This window comes from Microtus ochrogaster, unplaced genomic scaffold (genome assembly GCF_000317375.1).
Source record: "Microtus ochrogaster isolate Prairie Vole_2 unplaced genomic scaffold, MicOch1.0 UNK70, whole genome shotgun sequence".
NCBI lineage: Eukaryota > Metazoa > Chordata > Mammalia > Rodentia > Cricetidae > Microtus > Microtus ochrogaster.
Window position 1 is genome coordinate 1,614,362 of NW_004949168.1, and position 17,790 is coordinate 1,632,151.

A 17,790-nucleotide genomic window follows, 5' to 3' on the forward strand; every position below is an offset into this window, starting at 1 on the left:
CCTCCTCCTCCTCCTCCTCCTCCTCTCTCTCTCTCTCTCTGAGATGATTCTACACATGTGGCTGAGGATGATTTTGAGCTCCTCATCCTCCTGGCTCCGCCTCCCAAGTACTGGGATTACAAGCCTGCGTTAACAGGCACAACTGATGAAAATGATTTTTGTTGTACAAACTAGCAGGACGTGGATGCATCTTCAAATTAAGTACCCATAATTGCACGTGTAGTCACTCATTTCACAATACCATGCTGGGTGCTGAACCAAGTTTTATATTTGAACATTCCCATGTGGACAGTCATGAAAGCAAAAGGAAAGTGGAAGGAGCCACAGAGATGGGGAGAGACCGTGCTAAGGGGGTTTGTATGAGGGAATTCTCTGAAGAGTAAGAAGAAATGCATAGTCCTGAGCTATAGGTACAGACCCTTTTTAGGTAAGGTCTGTGATAATCACTGTGGCTGGAATGTGTGTCTATCCACCACAAACCACATGTTGGAGCCCAACCCCTAAGGTGATAGTAATGAAAGCCACGGTTTGGGGAGATCGGGTTCTGAGGTCCTTGGGGTCTGTGTCCTTACAAAAGAGCAAAAGGTAGGGAGAACAGAAAGACAGGGAAAATTAAGAGAACACTAGGAAGGAGGGAGTCATTTGCTCTAGATCAGTGGTTCACGACTTGTGGGTCATGACCCCTTTTGAGAATCCAATGACATTTTCACAGGGGTTGCCCGCCCCCTTCACTGGAGTCAGCTAAGACCGTCAGGTATTTACAATTCATAACAAAATTATAGTTATGAAGTAGCAACAAAAATTTTATGGTTGAGAACCACTGCTGTAGAGTCTGGTTGAAGTTAAGAATACCTGCTCGGTTATCAGAATAGGTTGTGAAGCTTACCATGTGGCGGCGAGCTTCCTTTCCCATACAAGGATCTTAAATATGAATACTAAAATCGTAACAATCCATGCTAAAGCCCCACAAGTAACTTTGAATATATGCCTTTGTGCCTTCCCAAGCTGTGAAGCTGCAGGTTTCTGGAAACCTCGGGGGGGGGGGGGGGGGAAGACCATAAACATAATTTACAGCTAAAAAAAAAAAATCTTAGCTTCCTTGTGCTGTCCAGGAACCACCTTTGGACAATGCAGTTTCAGAGGCAACCAGAATCACATAGTAAATGAATCACTCCTGAAAAGCTCACATTAAGTTGTGTGTGTGTGTGTGTGTGTGTGCTCTCCTTTCTCTAAGCACTATTAATGCCCTGCTTAAGCCCGTGTTTAAGCCTCCTCTTCCTGCCCCCCAGTTCTACTTCTGTTTAAGGGATTTAGCCTCCGATTATTTTCAGCAGCAATGTCAAGAATCCCGGCTTCAGTTGAGTGGAGGTTCTCTCTAGGGAAGTCCTCAGGCGTCAGGTGGCAGAGTGGGGCTGTCTCTGGCTGCTGCTCCTCCTGCCACCAGTGTGGGCACAGCCAGAGGCACCATCAGTGAGGAGATCATCCTCCTCAGATATTGAGTTCTAGCGCCATAGTCTTAGACTCACCAGCCTGTAAAACTGTGGGTAGTAAACGCCTCGTAAGCCCAAGTGGACTAAGACAATGACTTCCCATGCTGCCTAAAACCCAACTAAGAAGTGATTTCTGTTGCTTCCGCAGAAGGGTGAGCGCCCACATACATAACCCCAGCACACACAGTGGCCTGGTGGCTGCTGGTACGTACCTTGCTCATGCTCAGCCAGCATTTCTCCAACAAATTTCCTTGTGAATCAGAAAGCTCCAGAGCTGTCTTCAGGAAGAAGTCACAACTATGTCCATCTCCCATTAGTATGCATACATAAGCCATGAGATGGTAGAGCCTTGGGTAGAAGACGGGGCCAGTGGTGTTTTGAGCCACAAGGTTCTCTAAGGCCTAGAGAAGACAAATGACAAATATGACCGGGGGCTGGATATACAGATGGCTCAGATGGTGAAGTGTTTGTCAACAGGAGCTCAGTTCCAGAACCCACATTTAAAAAGCATGGCAAAGGCTGGGTGTGGTGGCAAAGAACCTTCCCTAGGACTCGAGAGACAGAGTCAAAAGGATCTCTGTGAATCTGAGGTCAACCTGGTTTACACAGCAAATTCCAGGATGACTGGAGCTATAGGAGAGAGGGAGAGGGAGGGAGGGAGAGGGAGGGAGGGAGGGAGGGAGGGAGAGAGACCAATGCATGGGCTTAAAGTCCTGGCCTATTGATGAGGCCTGTCTCCATAGCTTCCCGAGTAACCACAGGCGACTGGAAACACCTTATACTGTACCTGTGGTTTTGCTTGACTCATGGGAATGAGTCAGTTTCCTAGGTTTGTGGGAAGAAAGAGAGTTCATAAACTATTGAAGACTCACTAATCTGACTTTTGATTTTAGACCTTGGCCTATCCTGCAGATCTGTAGTATCCCTGGGTGTGATAGTTTAGGAATCGGTGTGGACATAAAGAGATGTGGGGTACCAGCAATTGAGAAGATTGTCTTTCCTAAAATGAATCCTGAGGTAAATCGTTTCAACAAATTGGCATGTCCTTAACTCAAGCTCAGATAACAGAACTTAAATAGGGCCTGTGAGATGGCCCAGTGGGTCAAAGGCACTCGCCACCATGGAACCTCAGTTCCATAGCTGGGAGCCACACTGGTCTCCATGGGTTCACTGTAGCATGAACAAGCTCTCTCTCCTCTCTCTCTTTCCCCTCTCTCTTCTCTCTCTCTCTCTCTCTCTCTCTCTCTCTCTCTCTCTCTCTCTCTCACACACACACACACACACACACACACACACATCAAATGTAAAATAAAAGAATTATGGACCAAGAGCATGATTGCACTAAGCATCAGTTCCCCGCCGCTCTTATTACAACACCACACAAAGGGCTGTCTTAAAATCTTGAACTTGAGAGTTCGAGTCCAGCCTGGTCTACAAGAGCTCGTTCCAGGATAGACTTCAAAGCTACAGAGAAACCCTGTCTCAAAAAAACCAAAAAAAAGAAGAAGAGAAAAAAAAATCTTGAACTTGGAGGAGGATGACCCCTATGGACAGTGAAGGAATCACATGTAAAATTCTTTAAAATACAAAACAAAATAAAACCCAGTAATATGCAAAACAATGTAATGGTGGGAAGCCAGTCATCAATAGTCTATTTGTTAGCAAATTTCAACAAATAAAAATATATGCATATACACATGAAGCAAAAACTTGAGTAGTGGTGTCATACAGTGTATAAAAACGACAGTCCCGGCCAGCGGTAATGGTGCACGCCTTTAATCCCAGCACTCAGGAGACAGAGGCAGGTAAATCCCTGTGAGTTCAAGACCAGCCTGGTCTACAAGAGCTAGTTCCAGGACAGCTAGGACTGTTACACAGGGAAACCCTGTCTCAAAAAAACAAAACAAAACAAAAACAAACAAACAAACAAAAAAAAAACCCCTACAGTCCCTAAATAGGGTAGTTAAAAACAATTTGATTTTTATTTAAAATTTTATTACATTTATTGTGTAAGTGTGAGTGTGTGTGTGTGCTCACATGTGCTACAACATATGTGTGAAGGTCAAAGAATGACTTTCAGGAGTTGGTTCTCTACGTCTGCTATGTAGGTCTCGTAGATCAAATTCTAGTCATCAAGCTTGGCTGCAAGAATCTTACATGCTGAGCCATCTCTCTGGCCCTTTTTGTCTAACTTTCTTTTAGAGGGTTAAAAAACAAACTTTTAGCATACATAGGTACAGATTCTGTATCAAGCAGACGAGTCAGGAGGTAGATGGGAATGCTAGGGGAAGAATTTGTGCTGGAGGCAGGGAGTAGCCTCACCTTGAGTAGCTCAATCCCACTGGCCTGGGCGGTCTCAGCTTGCTCTTCTATTTGCTTCTGAAGGTGGAGAGCTTGCCCTTCCATGTACCTAGAGATTCCTTCATAGTAAAGAACTGTTGGGGTTCTTCGTGCCACGAGAGTTTTAGCTCTATTGGAAAATTTGTAAAAGTTGTGCCATTCCTGAAGTCTGGCATACCTGCATCGCCAGAGAAGAAATGACAATCGGTATGGCTCTCCGGATGGGCTGGTTTCCTGAGAAATCGCTCTGGATGTCACCTTTCAGTACCTTGGCCCTCAACCTGCCTCCTGTCTGCTACAGCAGAAGGGTGGGTAGGTGATATGGATCAAGGAGAGGGTAGAATCGTGAGATTCGGGAGGAACAGAGCCCTCAGGAGCAAACGTGGAGTGTTGGACACCATCTGTTATGCTCCCTGGGCTCTAGGAAGTGAGGCAGATCACACACTTCAGAGTGGAGGAAGCTGCCCCAGTTGCAAAGAGAGGTGGGCTAGCAGTACTCAGGGTGGCCTGCAGGTGGGCAGGTGTCACTCGTGGATTCCCAGGTCCCAGATTTACTAAATCACTCAGGCTCTGGGAGTAAGGGCCAGGAATTTGAGCAAACAAGCCTTCTGGTGATTCTTATGGCCCCTAAGTATGAGAAGCATTGGCTTGGGACACAACTGTTACAAGAACATCCCAACTGGAACCGAGAGCAGCGAGGAATGAGCCCAATTGCGAGATGGCAGAGCCTTGGATTACTAGCTTACACTGGTGTACCAATTTGATAGTGAGCCTTATCTGGCAAAGGTAATGTGGGGCCCAGAATAGCTTGGCCACCCTGCTACCATGTTACTGGCAGGCAACACCGGGTTCCAGGAAAAGCCATAAGCTGACACCACCCAGGGAGGGTCAGTACCTGACATTCCAACCATTAGATAAGATCACCAGATGCCCTGAGCCCAGGACAAACCTGTTTGCCTTTTGCCAAGATGCCCCTAGACAAATGTCTACCAATCAAGATCATGAATCCTGAAAATCCCCTCATCCCCAACCTCTGTTATGATAAAAAAAAAAAAAAAAAAAAAAAAAAAAAAAAAAACCCTACTGTGCCTGGGCTGGGCACTTGGCTCTCAACTGCTGCATCCGACAGATGGAGAGTCCCGGCTCGAACTTGAATAAACACTCTTTGCTTTTGCATATGGATTTGGTCTCCATGGTGATCTTTCAGGGGTGTTCCCCACAATCTGGGCATAACAGGTAATTTTCTGGATGTTAAGTTCTCCAATGTAATTTAATTTTGTGTTTAAAGCATGGCCTCATGTAGCCTAGGCTAGTCTTCAACTCCCTCTGAACTTTGATCCTTCTGCCTCTGCCTCCCACGTAGTGGGAGCTTAGGAGTGAACCACTATGCTCGCTTTCAAATATGTTTTTTTAATCAAAAGTCATTCGACTTCAGTTTGGAGTTGCTCTAATTTCATGACAAAACTTTTGATGAGTCATACTAGACAACCTGGCTGTGTATAATGTGATATGGAAAAGAGGATGGGGGTCTGTAATGGTCTGTCCTGTCCCTGAAAGAGACAGGCCCTGCCTACTCCCTCTATCCCAGAGGCAGGCAGATGTTCCTTCTGCTTCCCAGTCTGAGATCTTTCTGTCTCTCTCCCAAAGAGGCAACTTCTGCCTCTCTCTCTTTTCCCCACCTCTCCCCTCCCCCTCTCTGTTTCTCTCTCTCTCTGCTCTTCCCCCTTCTCTCCTTCCCTTCCATAACCCACTAAATAAATATCCAAGTTCACTCTGTATGGAATGCCTATCCGTCTTGGTCTCTCACCCACCATGCGGCTCCCTGCCTGGGACTGGTTGCCTTCGTGGCCTGCCGTGGTCTCATGGCCCACTGCCCTCTGCTGCCACTCGGGGACCTGCAGCATGTTATTTTTACCATTATAGGGTCTCAGTCTAGGAGGTAACATGGAATTTGGTTTTTTCCTGATTTACCTTGAGGCTGTACTGTTTATCTCATTCTGAAGGTATGGCCCCAGCTTCAGGCTTATTGAGCTAATACAGTGCTTCTTGCCTGACTGTTCTCTGTGAGAGACTCCAGTGGGACCAAAGGTCTGGGGTTATTTCCCTGCTCCTCTCACTTCTCCAATAAGGGTGACTTGGTTAGTGATTTGGGAGTGACTGAGATAAGTCCTGCTCAGTACCTATGCCATCTCCATCGTAAGAACCAGTTAAGCTGACAGGGAACATGGCATTGAATTTCTCCGCCATTGGACAGGAAGAGGCCTTCCTTGATGGGGAAACCCACGGTTTCTACAATGTCCTGCTGCAGAGTAGTTAGGTCTAATACTGGAGCCTTAGTGTTATTCCCTGCAGATATTATATAGCCCATATCTTCCAACGTCACTACCTCAAAATAATGTTTTTCCATCTGTTTCGATCTGGGCAGATATATGCGGGCAACTGGTGCTATTTCTTCATGTGCCCAAACCATAACACTCCTTAGAAACTGGTCCAGTTGCCCTTCAGTAGCCCCCCAGTGCCAGGATGCCCTCAGCCCCACAGATGCTCAAAACTCTTCCATCAAATGGTGCAGCATTCACAAATGCCATGTACATCTTCCTGCAGCGTCGCTAGATTCCTGATAATACTGACTGCAGCCTAACCTGTGTAAACAGTTGTTACACTTACTGTTTCAGGAATAATGACTAGTCTCCACATGCTGGGGACAGTCCCAACTCTCCCCCATACCTCATAGCTTCTCTCCTAGGTTCACGAACCCACAGACACAAAACTCCTGGCTGTGCCGAAAGCTCTGTATTGCTCTGCCATTGAGACAAGAGAGACAAAACTACTTTTCTGTCCTTAGCTGAAGGTTTCTACCTTTAAACTGTCTCAGATGCAAACGGTCAATGTGCTTTCTTTCTTTTAAAGTATTTCACTGAACTATTCTTTGGAATTTAACTTTTTCACTTTAGAAACAAAATGGTATGTAACATATTGTTACCAGACTGCTATGCAGGAGTAAAGACCCAGGAGGAGACCACTCTGGAACTTGAGGATTCTGTTGTCTTCGTTGTGGTCTATGAATTCCAAACATTCCTCAAATGTTCTGTAAACGAAGCCTAGAGGAGAGAGAAGCAGAGTGTCTTGCAGTAGCATGGCATGGCAGGGTGTGTGTGTTTCTGGTCTTTAGTCCCCAATAGACTTTCCCACTGCAGGGAACATAGTATCTGATCATTTTAGGATTCAAAGGATCCTGTGGGTCTCAGCAATCACATTGCTGCATTGGCCCGTGTTTGCCAAAATCTTGGCTGTATTCTGAATTCTTATGGATACGCAGCCCAATTCCATAGAAGAGACTGTGCCCAGCTATAAAAAGTCCTGGTAGTCCAGGAATCCTCAGTTTTTTTCACCCATAGGTCCCTTACTGGTAGCAACATGTGTCTCCCCTTTGTGAATTGTGTGTGGAGAACAGACTCTGGATTGGTCCCTCTGGTTTAACGTGGGGGCCACCTACTCATTGCTATTTAGAGGAAAGAACTTGTTTTCCAAATCACTGTGATTGAGGGTTCCTGGAAATAAGATGTCTGCAGAGACTGACTGGAGAGCTTCAGTGATATAGAGAGTTAGGATGTTGCAGGTACATTTGATCTTGGACTATCTTTAGCATCTTAAATAGTCATTCCTTGCCCACTTTTGTGTTGGGCCCAATAATCTGTGACTGACATACAAAAACCTTTTAGAATGTTTTAACTTAGCAGACCACTATCTTCTACCAACTTAGCCTTAAAGCTGGGGGTGTCTTCAGACATCTGAGGCCTGTGGCTGAGATTCATCCACTTTACTGTAATGGGTCCCTCTGAATTTCCCACCTGTGTATTTGAAAAGCACCTTGATTTATGACTTTCCTTGTGATATTGTTATAAAAGAGTTCATGGAACTGGTTCCATGTTAGAACATGGAATTGTGTTCCTGGGCCATCATTGCTTGTATTTGGCTCCAGAATAGACTCTGATCCTCTTTGAGGCGAGCGCTGCGTTGTGTTGACATTACCATCAGGGACTAATGCCTGTAACTGTCATACTCAACAGGCCAACCACTGCAGGCATGCAAACACTTTAACAAAGTAGCACGTTATCACCGACGATGTTCATGCTTGAGAATTATGCAGCCGAGTTAACAAAAATGATCTCATGAAGTTTTAAGTAAATTCACAGTTCTGTGTTGGCCATGTGCTGGGTTTTGTTTTGTTTTGTTTTCCAACTTGACTAAACTACAGTCATCTAGGAAAGGGACCTCAATTGAGGATACGCTTCCTTCAGTCCTGTAGGCACTGACGTGGGAGGGTCCTGCCCAGCCATTGTGGTAGGTGGTCCTGGGCTGTATAAGAAAACAGGTTAAACAAGCCAGAAGAACAAGTCAGAAAGCAGCCCTACCCCATGGTGCTTCAGTTCCTGCGTCCAGGTTCCTGCCCTGAGTTCCTGCCCTGACTTGCCTTAATAATGGACTGTAACTCCATTACAATATATTGTAATATCCACTTAAAAACCTGAGAGGGCTTGAGAAAGAGAGAGAGGGTTTAACACAGCTTTTTGCTGTTTGCTAGAATGTGCTGCAGAGAAATTTTCCTGACTCATCCTCAGCAGGAAAAAAAAGCTGTACCATTTTCAAACGCAGCTTCCTGGGCTGTGCCGCCAGTGCAAACTCCAATGGCTTTTATGAGACTGGATGTTTGTATTCCAGCTCAGGATCAGGAAGAAAGTACTCTGAGACCATGCCAATGGCTTGGCGCTCCCTGCCTGGGCAGACTGTGGGATCAGGCTTTAGGAAAGCGGGAGAGCATGGCGGATTTCTGCCGCCATACAGAGAGATGTTTCCAGGCTGCGCAGTGCTCGGCGTGGCAGTTTTGGATGTAACTCAGATTAAAAGCTCATTCTCAGCTTGCTTGATGGCAATGTGGACTTGCTGTGTGCCTGGAACTGTGCGCAGCTCAGGGGCACCAAATGGCTCTGAGGCAGGAATGATCTGCCATGATGAACTGTGCTGAACTCAGGCAGGAACTGTTAATTATCATAACAGCACAGTTAAGGTTTAGACTGGGCAGGAAACAGGCAGTACCCTATTACCCTTACATGGCACAAGTTAAGTTTTTAAGAAGCGCTTAGCATTTTAAGAAGTGCTCCTGGACAGTAAAGAATTACAGATTCACAAGAGGACGGATTCAGACATAAAAGACCTCTAAATGGGTCACAGTGTTGGATGAGTGTACATAGCTTGCTTGGGAGAGAGAAGAAAAAGAATATAGAGAATAAAGTTAATGGTTTAAAAAAAGGGCAAAGTCTTTAAAGAGACAGAATAAAGTAAAGTGATTGATAGAGTAAAAATAAGCCACGTAAAAATGGAAAATTCACAGAGAGACTGGATTCTTTGTATTATTGTGTTTTCTTTGAATTTTTTGACTATGAAGGAGCTAAGTACAAAAAAAAAATCTCATTAAATGGGCTGCTAAGCTGAACCTGCATATATGTTCTAAAGGTATCTTGACTTCAGAATTTGGATCTAAGGATATCATGCTTTGTAAAAGAGTTTCTTCTTTTGTTTTCACAGAGGATGAGACCCTGTGGATTGCTTCTAGACCAATATGGTATGATAGACCATGCCATCCTGAAAGGTTGCTGTGAACACCCTCAAAAAATTACTTCACTCAACTGTTGACTGAGATGAACCTGACAAACAGGATATACCATGAAAGACCTGATTAACAGCACCCTATACAGCAGGAAGAATTTTGGAGAGAAATAACTACGTCCATATTCCCAGATATTGTTTATAAATGTTTTTTTACATTTAAAGGGGAATATGACATAGATATGAATAATTTACATTGATATAAATTTTGCTTCATTGATATAAATTTAAGGTCAATTTTGTTAAATGTATATGTATTTCTAATATTAAGGTATTTTGATTGTGTAGTTCATTTTTAAAATGTAATGTATAATTAGGAAATATAGGTTATTAATGGATAATCATCAATAATAGTCAAGCTTGTAGTCATGTTAGTTAAATTTTCTAGATATATAGAGATATATTTCAGTTATATAGGCATTCTTCATATCTTTCAAAGACTATAGAATATGACATTTAATGTTTTAATAATTTAGGGCTTTTCATGACAGGTCAGAACATAGGTGGGTGGAGTAGACAGAACAGAATGCTGGGAAGAAGGGAAGTGAGTAAGACGCCATAGCGCTCCTCTCCGAGATGGACGCAGATTAGAATCTTCCCGGTAAACCATCACCTCGTGGTGCTATACACATTAATAGAAATGGGTTAATCAAGATATGAGAGTTAGCCAAGAAGAGGCTAGATATAATGGGCCAGGCAGTGTTTAAATGAATACAGTTTCCGTGTAATTATTCTTGGGCTAAGCTAGCCATGCAGGAGCTGGGTGGGATGAAAAGCAGGCCTGCCCGCAGCTCCTTCTACACTCCCCAAGCTGCTAGTGCTCATGGGCTCATGGTATTTCATCACAGCAACAGAGACCAAACAAGGACAGGCCACACTCATAGGTATGTAGCCTGTAGGCCATGTGTTAGGCATGCTTGTGAACATGAAGCCTTAGGAAAATCCTGTGAATGCTGAATGCTCCTAGTAAAAGGCACATTGTAAAAACAGTTCTGGTGATGACACTCATTCAGAAATCGATATGACAGCTCAGACCTACAAGCTTATCTCCAGATTTTATTTTGTCACTGTCCCCCCCCCCAATCCCACCTCACCCCCAAGCATGCCTCCCCACCCCTCTTCGAGACAGAGTTTCACTATGTAGCCCTGGCTGTCCTGGAACTCATGTGTAGACCAGGCTGGCCTCAAACTCTCAGAGATCTGCCTGCCTTTACCTCCCGAGTGTTGCTGTTAAAGATGTGCACCACCCCACCCGGTGTTTACTGCTCCCTTTAATTACTAAATAGCTCCTTGAGTCACATCACCAGGCTCTCTCCATCCCTGAACACTAACTAGGTGGCCCCAAACCCTTTGGGGCTGCTTCACCATTCCAGCTAGGGGATCCATCCCAATTTCTTTTCATTCTAAAATCCAGAATAAATCCCATGCTTACCAGAATAAAGCATGATGTCCAGACAGACAAAATAGAAAAATGCCTTGCTGAAGATGTGCTCCTCTGTTACAGAGAGATCCCACAGCCATCCAAGGACCTGGACCAAATGCTTGTATCTGGGGGTGGGGGGTTAAAAAGCAGTGAGAGCAAAGGGTCAAGTTGGGTCCTGGCCTAGGTTAGTCTTGATCATAAATAGTAATTCAGAAACAAATACAACTCTTAAAACAGACTTCAGCTGGGGGTGGTGGTTGTGACATATACCTTTAATCCTAGTACTCGGGAGGCAGAGGTAGGCAAATCTGAGTTTGAGACCAGCCTGGTCTACTGAACGAGTTCTAGGACAGTCAGGGCTGTTGCACAGAGAAATCCTGTCTCGAAAAACAAAATAAAACAAACAAACACAAAAAATAGATTTCAAACCTTCCTTTGCTCAGAACTAGAAGCTAAGTCTCTAACTGGGTACCCCACCCAAAATTGGTCTTTTAGGGCTCTTTCATACCTGGGGGATTAGAGTCAGGCCAAACTGGCCAGGATCTTCAAGTCTTTGTTGCTATTCTTTGGGCATGCACAATGCTTTTTTAATTCCCCTGGACCTGACAGGGTTGGAGGCTTAATTCCCACAATAGGTATGATTGATTGCCCTTCTGTTTCTGGCTAAAGCAACCAGTTCAGAGTTGAACAGAAAATAACTCCATTAAAAGAATTTAATGAACTTCATTAAACAAGTTTAAAAGAGCCAGGTGTGGTGGTGCACAACTTTAATTCCAGCATTGTGGGGAGAGGAGGCAGAAGTAGATGAACCGCTGTTGGGGAATATCATTTTCAGGTGTGTAACTTTTGTTTATGCTGCATTTGTTTAACTCTGTGAACCTGTGTTACTGTGCCTGTCTAAAACACCTGATTGTCCTAATAAAGAAATGAATGGCCAATAGCAAGGCAGGAGCAAGGACAGGCAGGGCTGGCAGGCAGAGTATAAATCTGAGTGGAAGAGAGCAAGGAACAGCGAGAGAAAAAGAAGAGGAGGACATCAGGGGCCAGCCACCCAGCTATACAGCAAGCCATGGAGAAAGAAGCAAAGAAAGGTATACAGAAATATGCTGGGTGGTGGTGGCATATGCCTTTAATCCTAGCACTCGGCAGGCAGAGGCAGGCAGATCTCTGAGTTCAAGGCCAGCCTGGTCTATAAGAGCTAGTTCCAGGACAGGCTCCAAACAGAGAAACCCTATTCTCAAAAAACAACAACAACAAAAAAAAGTATACAGATATAGAGAAAGGAAAAAGTCCAGAGGCAAAAGGTAGACAGGCTGATGAGAAAAACTGGTAAGAAACAAGCCAAGGTAAGGTTAGGCATTCGTAACTAAGAATAAGGCCCCTGTGTGTGATTTATCTGGGAGCTGGGTGGTAGGCCCCTCAAAAAAGTCAAAAGAGTAAAATATCCTACAACAGATCGCTATGAGTTTTGGGTCAACCTGGTCTACAGCCAGGGCTACACAGAAAAACCTTGTCTCAAAAAACAAAACAAACCAATAAAAGAAAAAAAATAACAGTGTGTGTGTGTGTGTGTGTGTGTGTGTGAGAGAGAGAGAGAGAGAGAGAGAGAGAGAGAGAGAGAGAGGTGGGAGGGTCTTCTGTCTATGTGTTACTTTCATTGGTTAATAAAGAGACTGCCTTGGCCTTTTGTTAGGACAGCAGCTTAGATAGGCGGAGTAGACCCAACAGAATCTGGAGAAACAGAAGCTGGGAGAAAGAAAGCAGAGTCAGGCAGACGCCATGAAGCCCAAGATGGACGTGGGTTAGAATCTTCCCGGTAAGCCATGACCCCATGGTGATACAAAGTATTAGATTTGGGTTAAAAGAATATGTAAGAGTTAGCCAATAAGAGGTTAGAACTAATGGGCCAGGCAGTGTTTAAAAGAATATAGTTTCCGTGTAATTATTTCTGGTAAAGCTAGCCATGCGGGAGCCGGACGGGACGAAAAGCAGGTCTGCTCGCCTCATCACTACATGTGTGGGAGGAAGTGATGTAATATTAATAGGTGAAAGATGACAGTTATCAGTTACATTATCTTGCCATAAACTGTGCTCCCTTTCCTATGCTATGATCAGGGTGAAATAAGCCAGAACTCTCAAACAGCTGCCTGTCCACTGCTTGTTCTGTTAGTTTTGTCATCCAGATAACCTGGAGTCATCAGAGAGAAAGGCTTCCTGATTGAGGAATTGCCTAGATCACATGGGCCTGTGGCCATGTCTGTCGGGGCTTGTCCTGATTATTAATTGATGCTGGAGGGCCTGGCCTACTGGGGGAGATACGATTTCTGATTCTAAAAGCTAGCTGATCTTGGACTGGAAAGGGAAAAAAAGAGCAAGCAAGCAAGAAGCCATGGTTTCTGCTCAGGTTCCTGCTTCAGCTCCTGCCCCGAATTTCCTCAGTGATGGACTGTGACCTGGAAGTGTCAGCTAGAATAAACACCAGCACAACCCCCTCTGTTTTTGGGGTAGTGTTCTGTCACAGAAACAGAAAGGAAAGGAGAATCCTAACTTTGGAAAATGCTTTAGGAAAGATACCTGCTTTTCAAGAAGAGAGATTTAACCAGTCTGCAGAGAACCATGTGGTGCTTGTTGGGATTCCGGAGAAGAGACCACATCTTATGGGCTCGGGAACCTAGGAAGAAAGCAGTCGTGATGCATTTGAGGTTATTGCATGTAATTTTATGGCCTTTCTTACCTAGCTAGCATTTACCTAACTCAATGGCCAAGTCCAGATGACCCATTAAGAACTTGATATGGCCCAGTGTGTCAGCCACATAAGCTATGATTTCAATGGTATCATCTTTCGTGGGGAGGTTCAAGAGCTGCTCCATGACCAGGATTTCATATCTGAACCACATGCCTTCGTATCCAGCCAAATGGTGGTACAATGAATAGTCCAGAAAAGCCTTGATGATCTAGAAGGGCAGTAACAGAGAGAGAAGGCGGGAGACTGAGGAAGAATCCTGAGGTGAAAGCCCTGATCAGTGCTACCAGGAAACTCTGTTCACTACACTTGGACTGCAGCTAGCCATGGGGCCAATGTCATGGACTTAGGTGCAGAAGTCAAATTAGGCATCTGCCACCTACTTCCTGGGCCTTCCAGAATAAGACTTGTGGTCTCCCTTGTAAACATTTGTTAAATGAAATATGAACATTTTAATTCATATGAAAAATAAAAACAATAGTTTACCTGTGTGGATAAATGGCTGCACAACACAAAACAGAGCATGGAAAATCAAGTCTACACAGTAGGTTAAGGCAGAGGAAGCATTTGAGAGAGAATTATCCCTTCTTATGCATCACTTTTGTAATGCATAAGAAATGTTGTAATGGTTTGGCTAGTTTGATAAAGGAAAGACTAATTTAAAACATAATTGGAGACTTGAGAAGTTGCTTACTCTTTAATCAAATCTTTAAAGTGAGAAAGTTGCCTCAGAATATAAATGCTTAGAGAAAGCCAAGGACAAAACAATTCCTTCTGAAGAATCAGTTCACACACATGCACACACACACACATATGCGTACACACACATGCACACACACACGCACACATACACACACACATGCACACACACATGCACACGTATATACATGCTCTCATATGTGCATACATAATAAAAAATTCATTTTATAAACTGCTTTGAAAAAATACAAGAGAATAGGCTAATAATAGATTATCTAATAATTCAAATATTATATGTTGGGGTGTGATTGTACAGGGGAGGGTTTTTAGGGCTTTTCTCTAGGAGGATGCTTTTTCCTGGAAGTTCTCAAATTCTGTCAAAGGCAAATCTCTAGGTACTTGTTAAATTACAAAGTTGTTCTTTGCAAGTTCCAGATTCCTGGCATGAACATGCCAACTGCCACCTCAAAGGAAGCGTGGCCACACGTGGTGGTGGGCAAATGAACAATTTACAGCAGCAACAGTCTGATTCCTTGTGTGTGGACCAAGAGAACAGAGTCCAACTGTTTCAGATTGTGGAGCAGAAAGAAAACTCAAAGTTGTGTGTCTTGCTGGTGGTCCCACTGAGTATGGGTGGGGTCTGGAAACCACTTTCTGGGTTCTCATCTGGTCCTTCTGTTGTCTGAAACTGTCCGTGCCTTGATTCCGTCTTTTGAAAGAGAGCCATCCTTTTACGTTTAGCTTCTTCAGCTCTCATTCTCTGCAGTATACTACTGAGTTTTCCAGAAGCATCATATGTGATACTAAGCCTCAGTGGAGATGAGATTAACATCTAATAATCTAAGCAGGCCTAGTGGCGCATACCTGTAATCCAGGTACTCAAGATGCTGCAAACTGGGAGGCAGCCTGGGCTACAGGAGGAGGCCTGTCTCAATGAAACATAAATCTTCCTCAAGCAAAAGAAGACACACAAGCCATGCATGGTGATGCACGCCTTTAATCCTAACACTTGGGAGGCAGAGGTAGGTGGATCTCTGTGAGTTCAAAGCCAGCCTGGTCTACAGAGCTAGTTCCAGGACAGCCAGGGCTATACAAAGAAACTCTGTCTCAAACAAACAAACAAAATAAGACAAAAAACACAGTGGAGCTACAAAGCAAAAGATAATATATATATATATATTATTAAGATATTTACAATAACTTAATACAGTGCCCCACTTCTCATTATATTTTGCTGCTGTTTGTAGAACTGTAGTTTTTCAATGCAAATGTTAATTATGTTGATATACTCTTACTTCTGCTGTCTTTAAGAATTTTAAGTTTTTCCTCATTTTGTGTCCTATAATATCATTTCCAACTTGCAAAAGCAAAAGCTGTTTGACTCTTTATTGATTTCTGACCATGGAGTCATCTGGGGCCAAAGTGTTTGTTAGCTGCTGTCAAAACCACCTGGCCAGAGAGGCTTCCACTACGACCGTGTGATTTCCAGTTCCCCCACTGGCTTTGGCTAGGAGGTTTGTGGTTTTCTAAATGAGATTCAGCCATTTATAGGGCAGCTACCAACATACCTGGAAATAATTTTGAGTTTCCAGTGAGGTGTTCACTTGCATCATCACTGCCAGCCGGCCGTAGTACTTGTAGTGGAAAAAGAAATTCAAGCTATAGATCTTCCACAGCAAGGAGAAGCATGCAGACTGCAGGTAAAGTAGAGCCAGCTTCTTCCTGTCATGGGATGGCAGATGGACAGAGAAGGCCTCATCACCACCGGGCTTGCGCGTTCGGGCTCCCAGTGCCCTCCTGCTCATCCCCCCCCCCCCCCCCAGAGCCCTTACCTGAACTGGAGGCCTGACCCACGACTGACGATCACATTCACTTTTATGAAGCACTTAAGTAGGTTACATTGAATTGGCGACTTGATTTGAATTTTACCTTCTGTGTGAAATCCTAGAGACTCGAGTGGGATGATTGGCATCCATGTACCTTTAGCCAGTTTCGCTTAATTACTGATACCTGACAAGAGCAGGTGTTTTTCTTTTTTTTATTGTAAATACTTATTTTATTTTTGCTTACATATACACGTGTCTCTGTGTGTAAGTTATGTGTATGCTGGTGTCCTCAGAGGCCAGAAAAGGGTCTCAGATACCCTGAAGCTGGAATTATAGGCATTTGTGACCTAGGAAACAAACTCAGGTCCCATGGAAGAACAGTAAGCACTCTTAAACACTGAGCCTTTTCTTGGGCCTGAAAATTAACATTTGCTTCTTCTCTTTCTTATAAAACAAGCAAACAAACAAACTCAGAGTCTTACTGTATAAGCCCAGTCCGGTCTTCAACTCAGGATCCTCCTGTCTCAGACTCCCAAGTGCTAGAATTACAGATGTGTACTACTATGCCCACCCTTCATTGATTAATTTTAAAACAAAGTAATCAAAGGGGCATATAAACATTTAATACATAAGGCAGAGTGTAGAGTCGGACATAGTGGCATGTGGTTATAATTCCTGTACTTAGCTAATACACTGCAGAAAGGTAACAGACAGCCCACAGAAGGTATCACAATAGACAGTGCACTCTGGGCATGATGCATTACTTAGCCAGAAGGTATGTTCTGGACACGGTGTATTGGTTACTTTTCTTATTGCTGCGGCAAAATATCTGACAGAGAATCTTAGGGAGAAGTTTTTCGAGACAGGGTTTCTCTGCGTAGTTTGGAGCCTGTTCTGGAACTCACCTTGTATACCAGGTTGGCCTCGAACTCACAGAGATCCACCTGCCTCCTGAGTGCTGGGATTAAAGGCATGTGCCACCACTGGCGGAAGAACGGTTTATTTGGGCCCATGGAGTGTCCATCATAGCAAGGGAGGCACACCTCCATCCAGGTGTTTTTATCTAAACTCTTATGGGGAGGAGCGCTGGTTGCCGAGGACCCGGGTTCGATTCCTAGCACCGTGTGATGACTTACAACTGCCCGAAATACATTTGCGGTGGATCTGACACCGTCGTCTGACCCTAGTGGGCACCAGACATGCACAGGGTACACAGACATACGTGTAGGAGAAACATTCACACAGATAAAAGGAAATAATTTTAAAAAAAGCCCCATGTCATCACAAAATAGATACCATGGTCTTAATTTTATAAGGAAGAAAATGTGCTTCATAAAAACGAAGCAGGTTGGTTCCAAGCACTCATGCGTTCCGCTGCCTGTCCCCCAAGTGCGAAGATTACAGACATGAGCTCCCAGCTCCACTGGTATCTTCTTCCTAAATATTCATTGTAGTTATCTATTTGTTTTGTATATTTATAGGTACATGTGATACCCACACCTATGCGTGTGTATAAGAGCATATCAGATCCCTCAGAACTGGAGTTACAACCATTTTTGGGATACATGGTGTAGTAATTTGAATGAAAATGTCCCTCACAGG

At 44.1% G+C, this 17,790-nt stretch overlaps 1 protein-coding gene across 2 annotated transcripts in view; it reads right to left on the minus strand.

The window, feature by feature from the left end:
- Adcy10 (adenylate cyclase 10) overlaps positions 1–17,790 on the minus strand; it is an 82,036-nt gene that overhangs the window by 1,688 nt on the left and 62,558 nt on the right. For both annotated transcript variants that reach the window (XM_005370101.2, XM_026777525.1), the window contains exons 25-31: positions 15,931–16,084; positions 13,670–13,874; positions 13,495–13,591; positions 10,930–11,045; positions 6,814–6,931; positions 3,813–4,008; positions 1,703–1,891 (exon numbers count right to left, since the gene is read on the minus strand). In XM_005370101.2, coding sequence (XP_005370158.2) covers positions 1,703–1,891; positions 3,813–4,008; positions 6,814–6,931; positions 10,930–11,045; positions 13,495–13,591; positions 13,670–13,874; positions 15,931–16,084 — 1,075 coding nt within the window. The remainder of the gene's footprint in view (positions 1–1,702; positions 1,892–3,812; positions 4,009–6,813; positions 6,932–10,929; positions 11,046–13,494; positions 13,592–13,669; positions 13,875–15,930; positions 16,085–17,790) is intronic.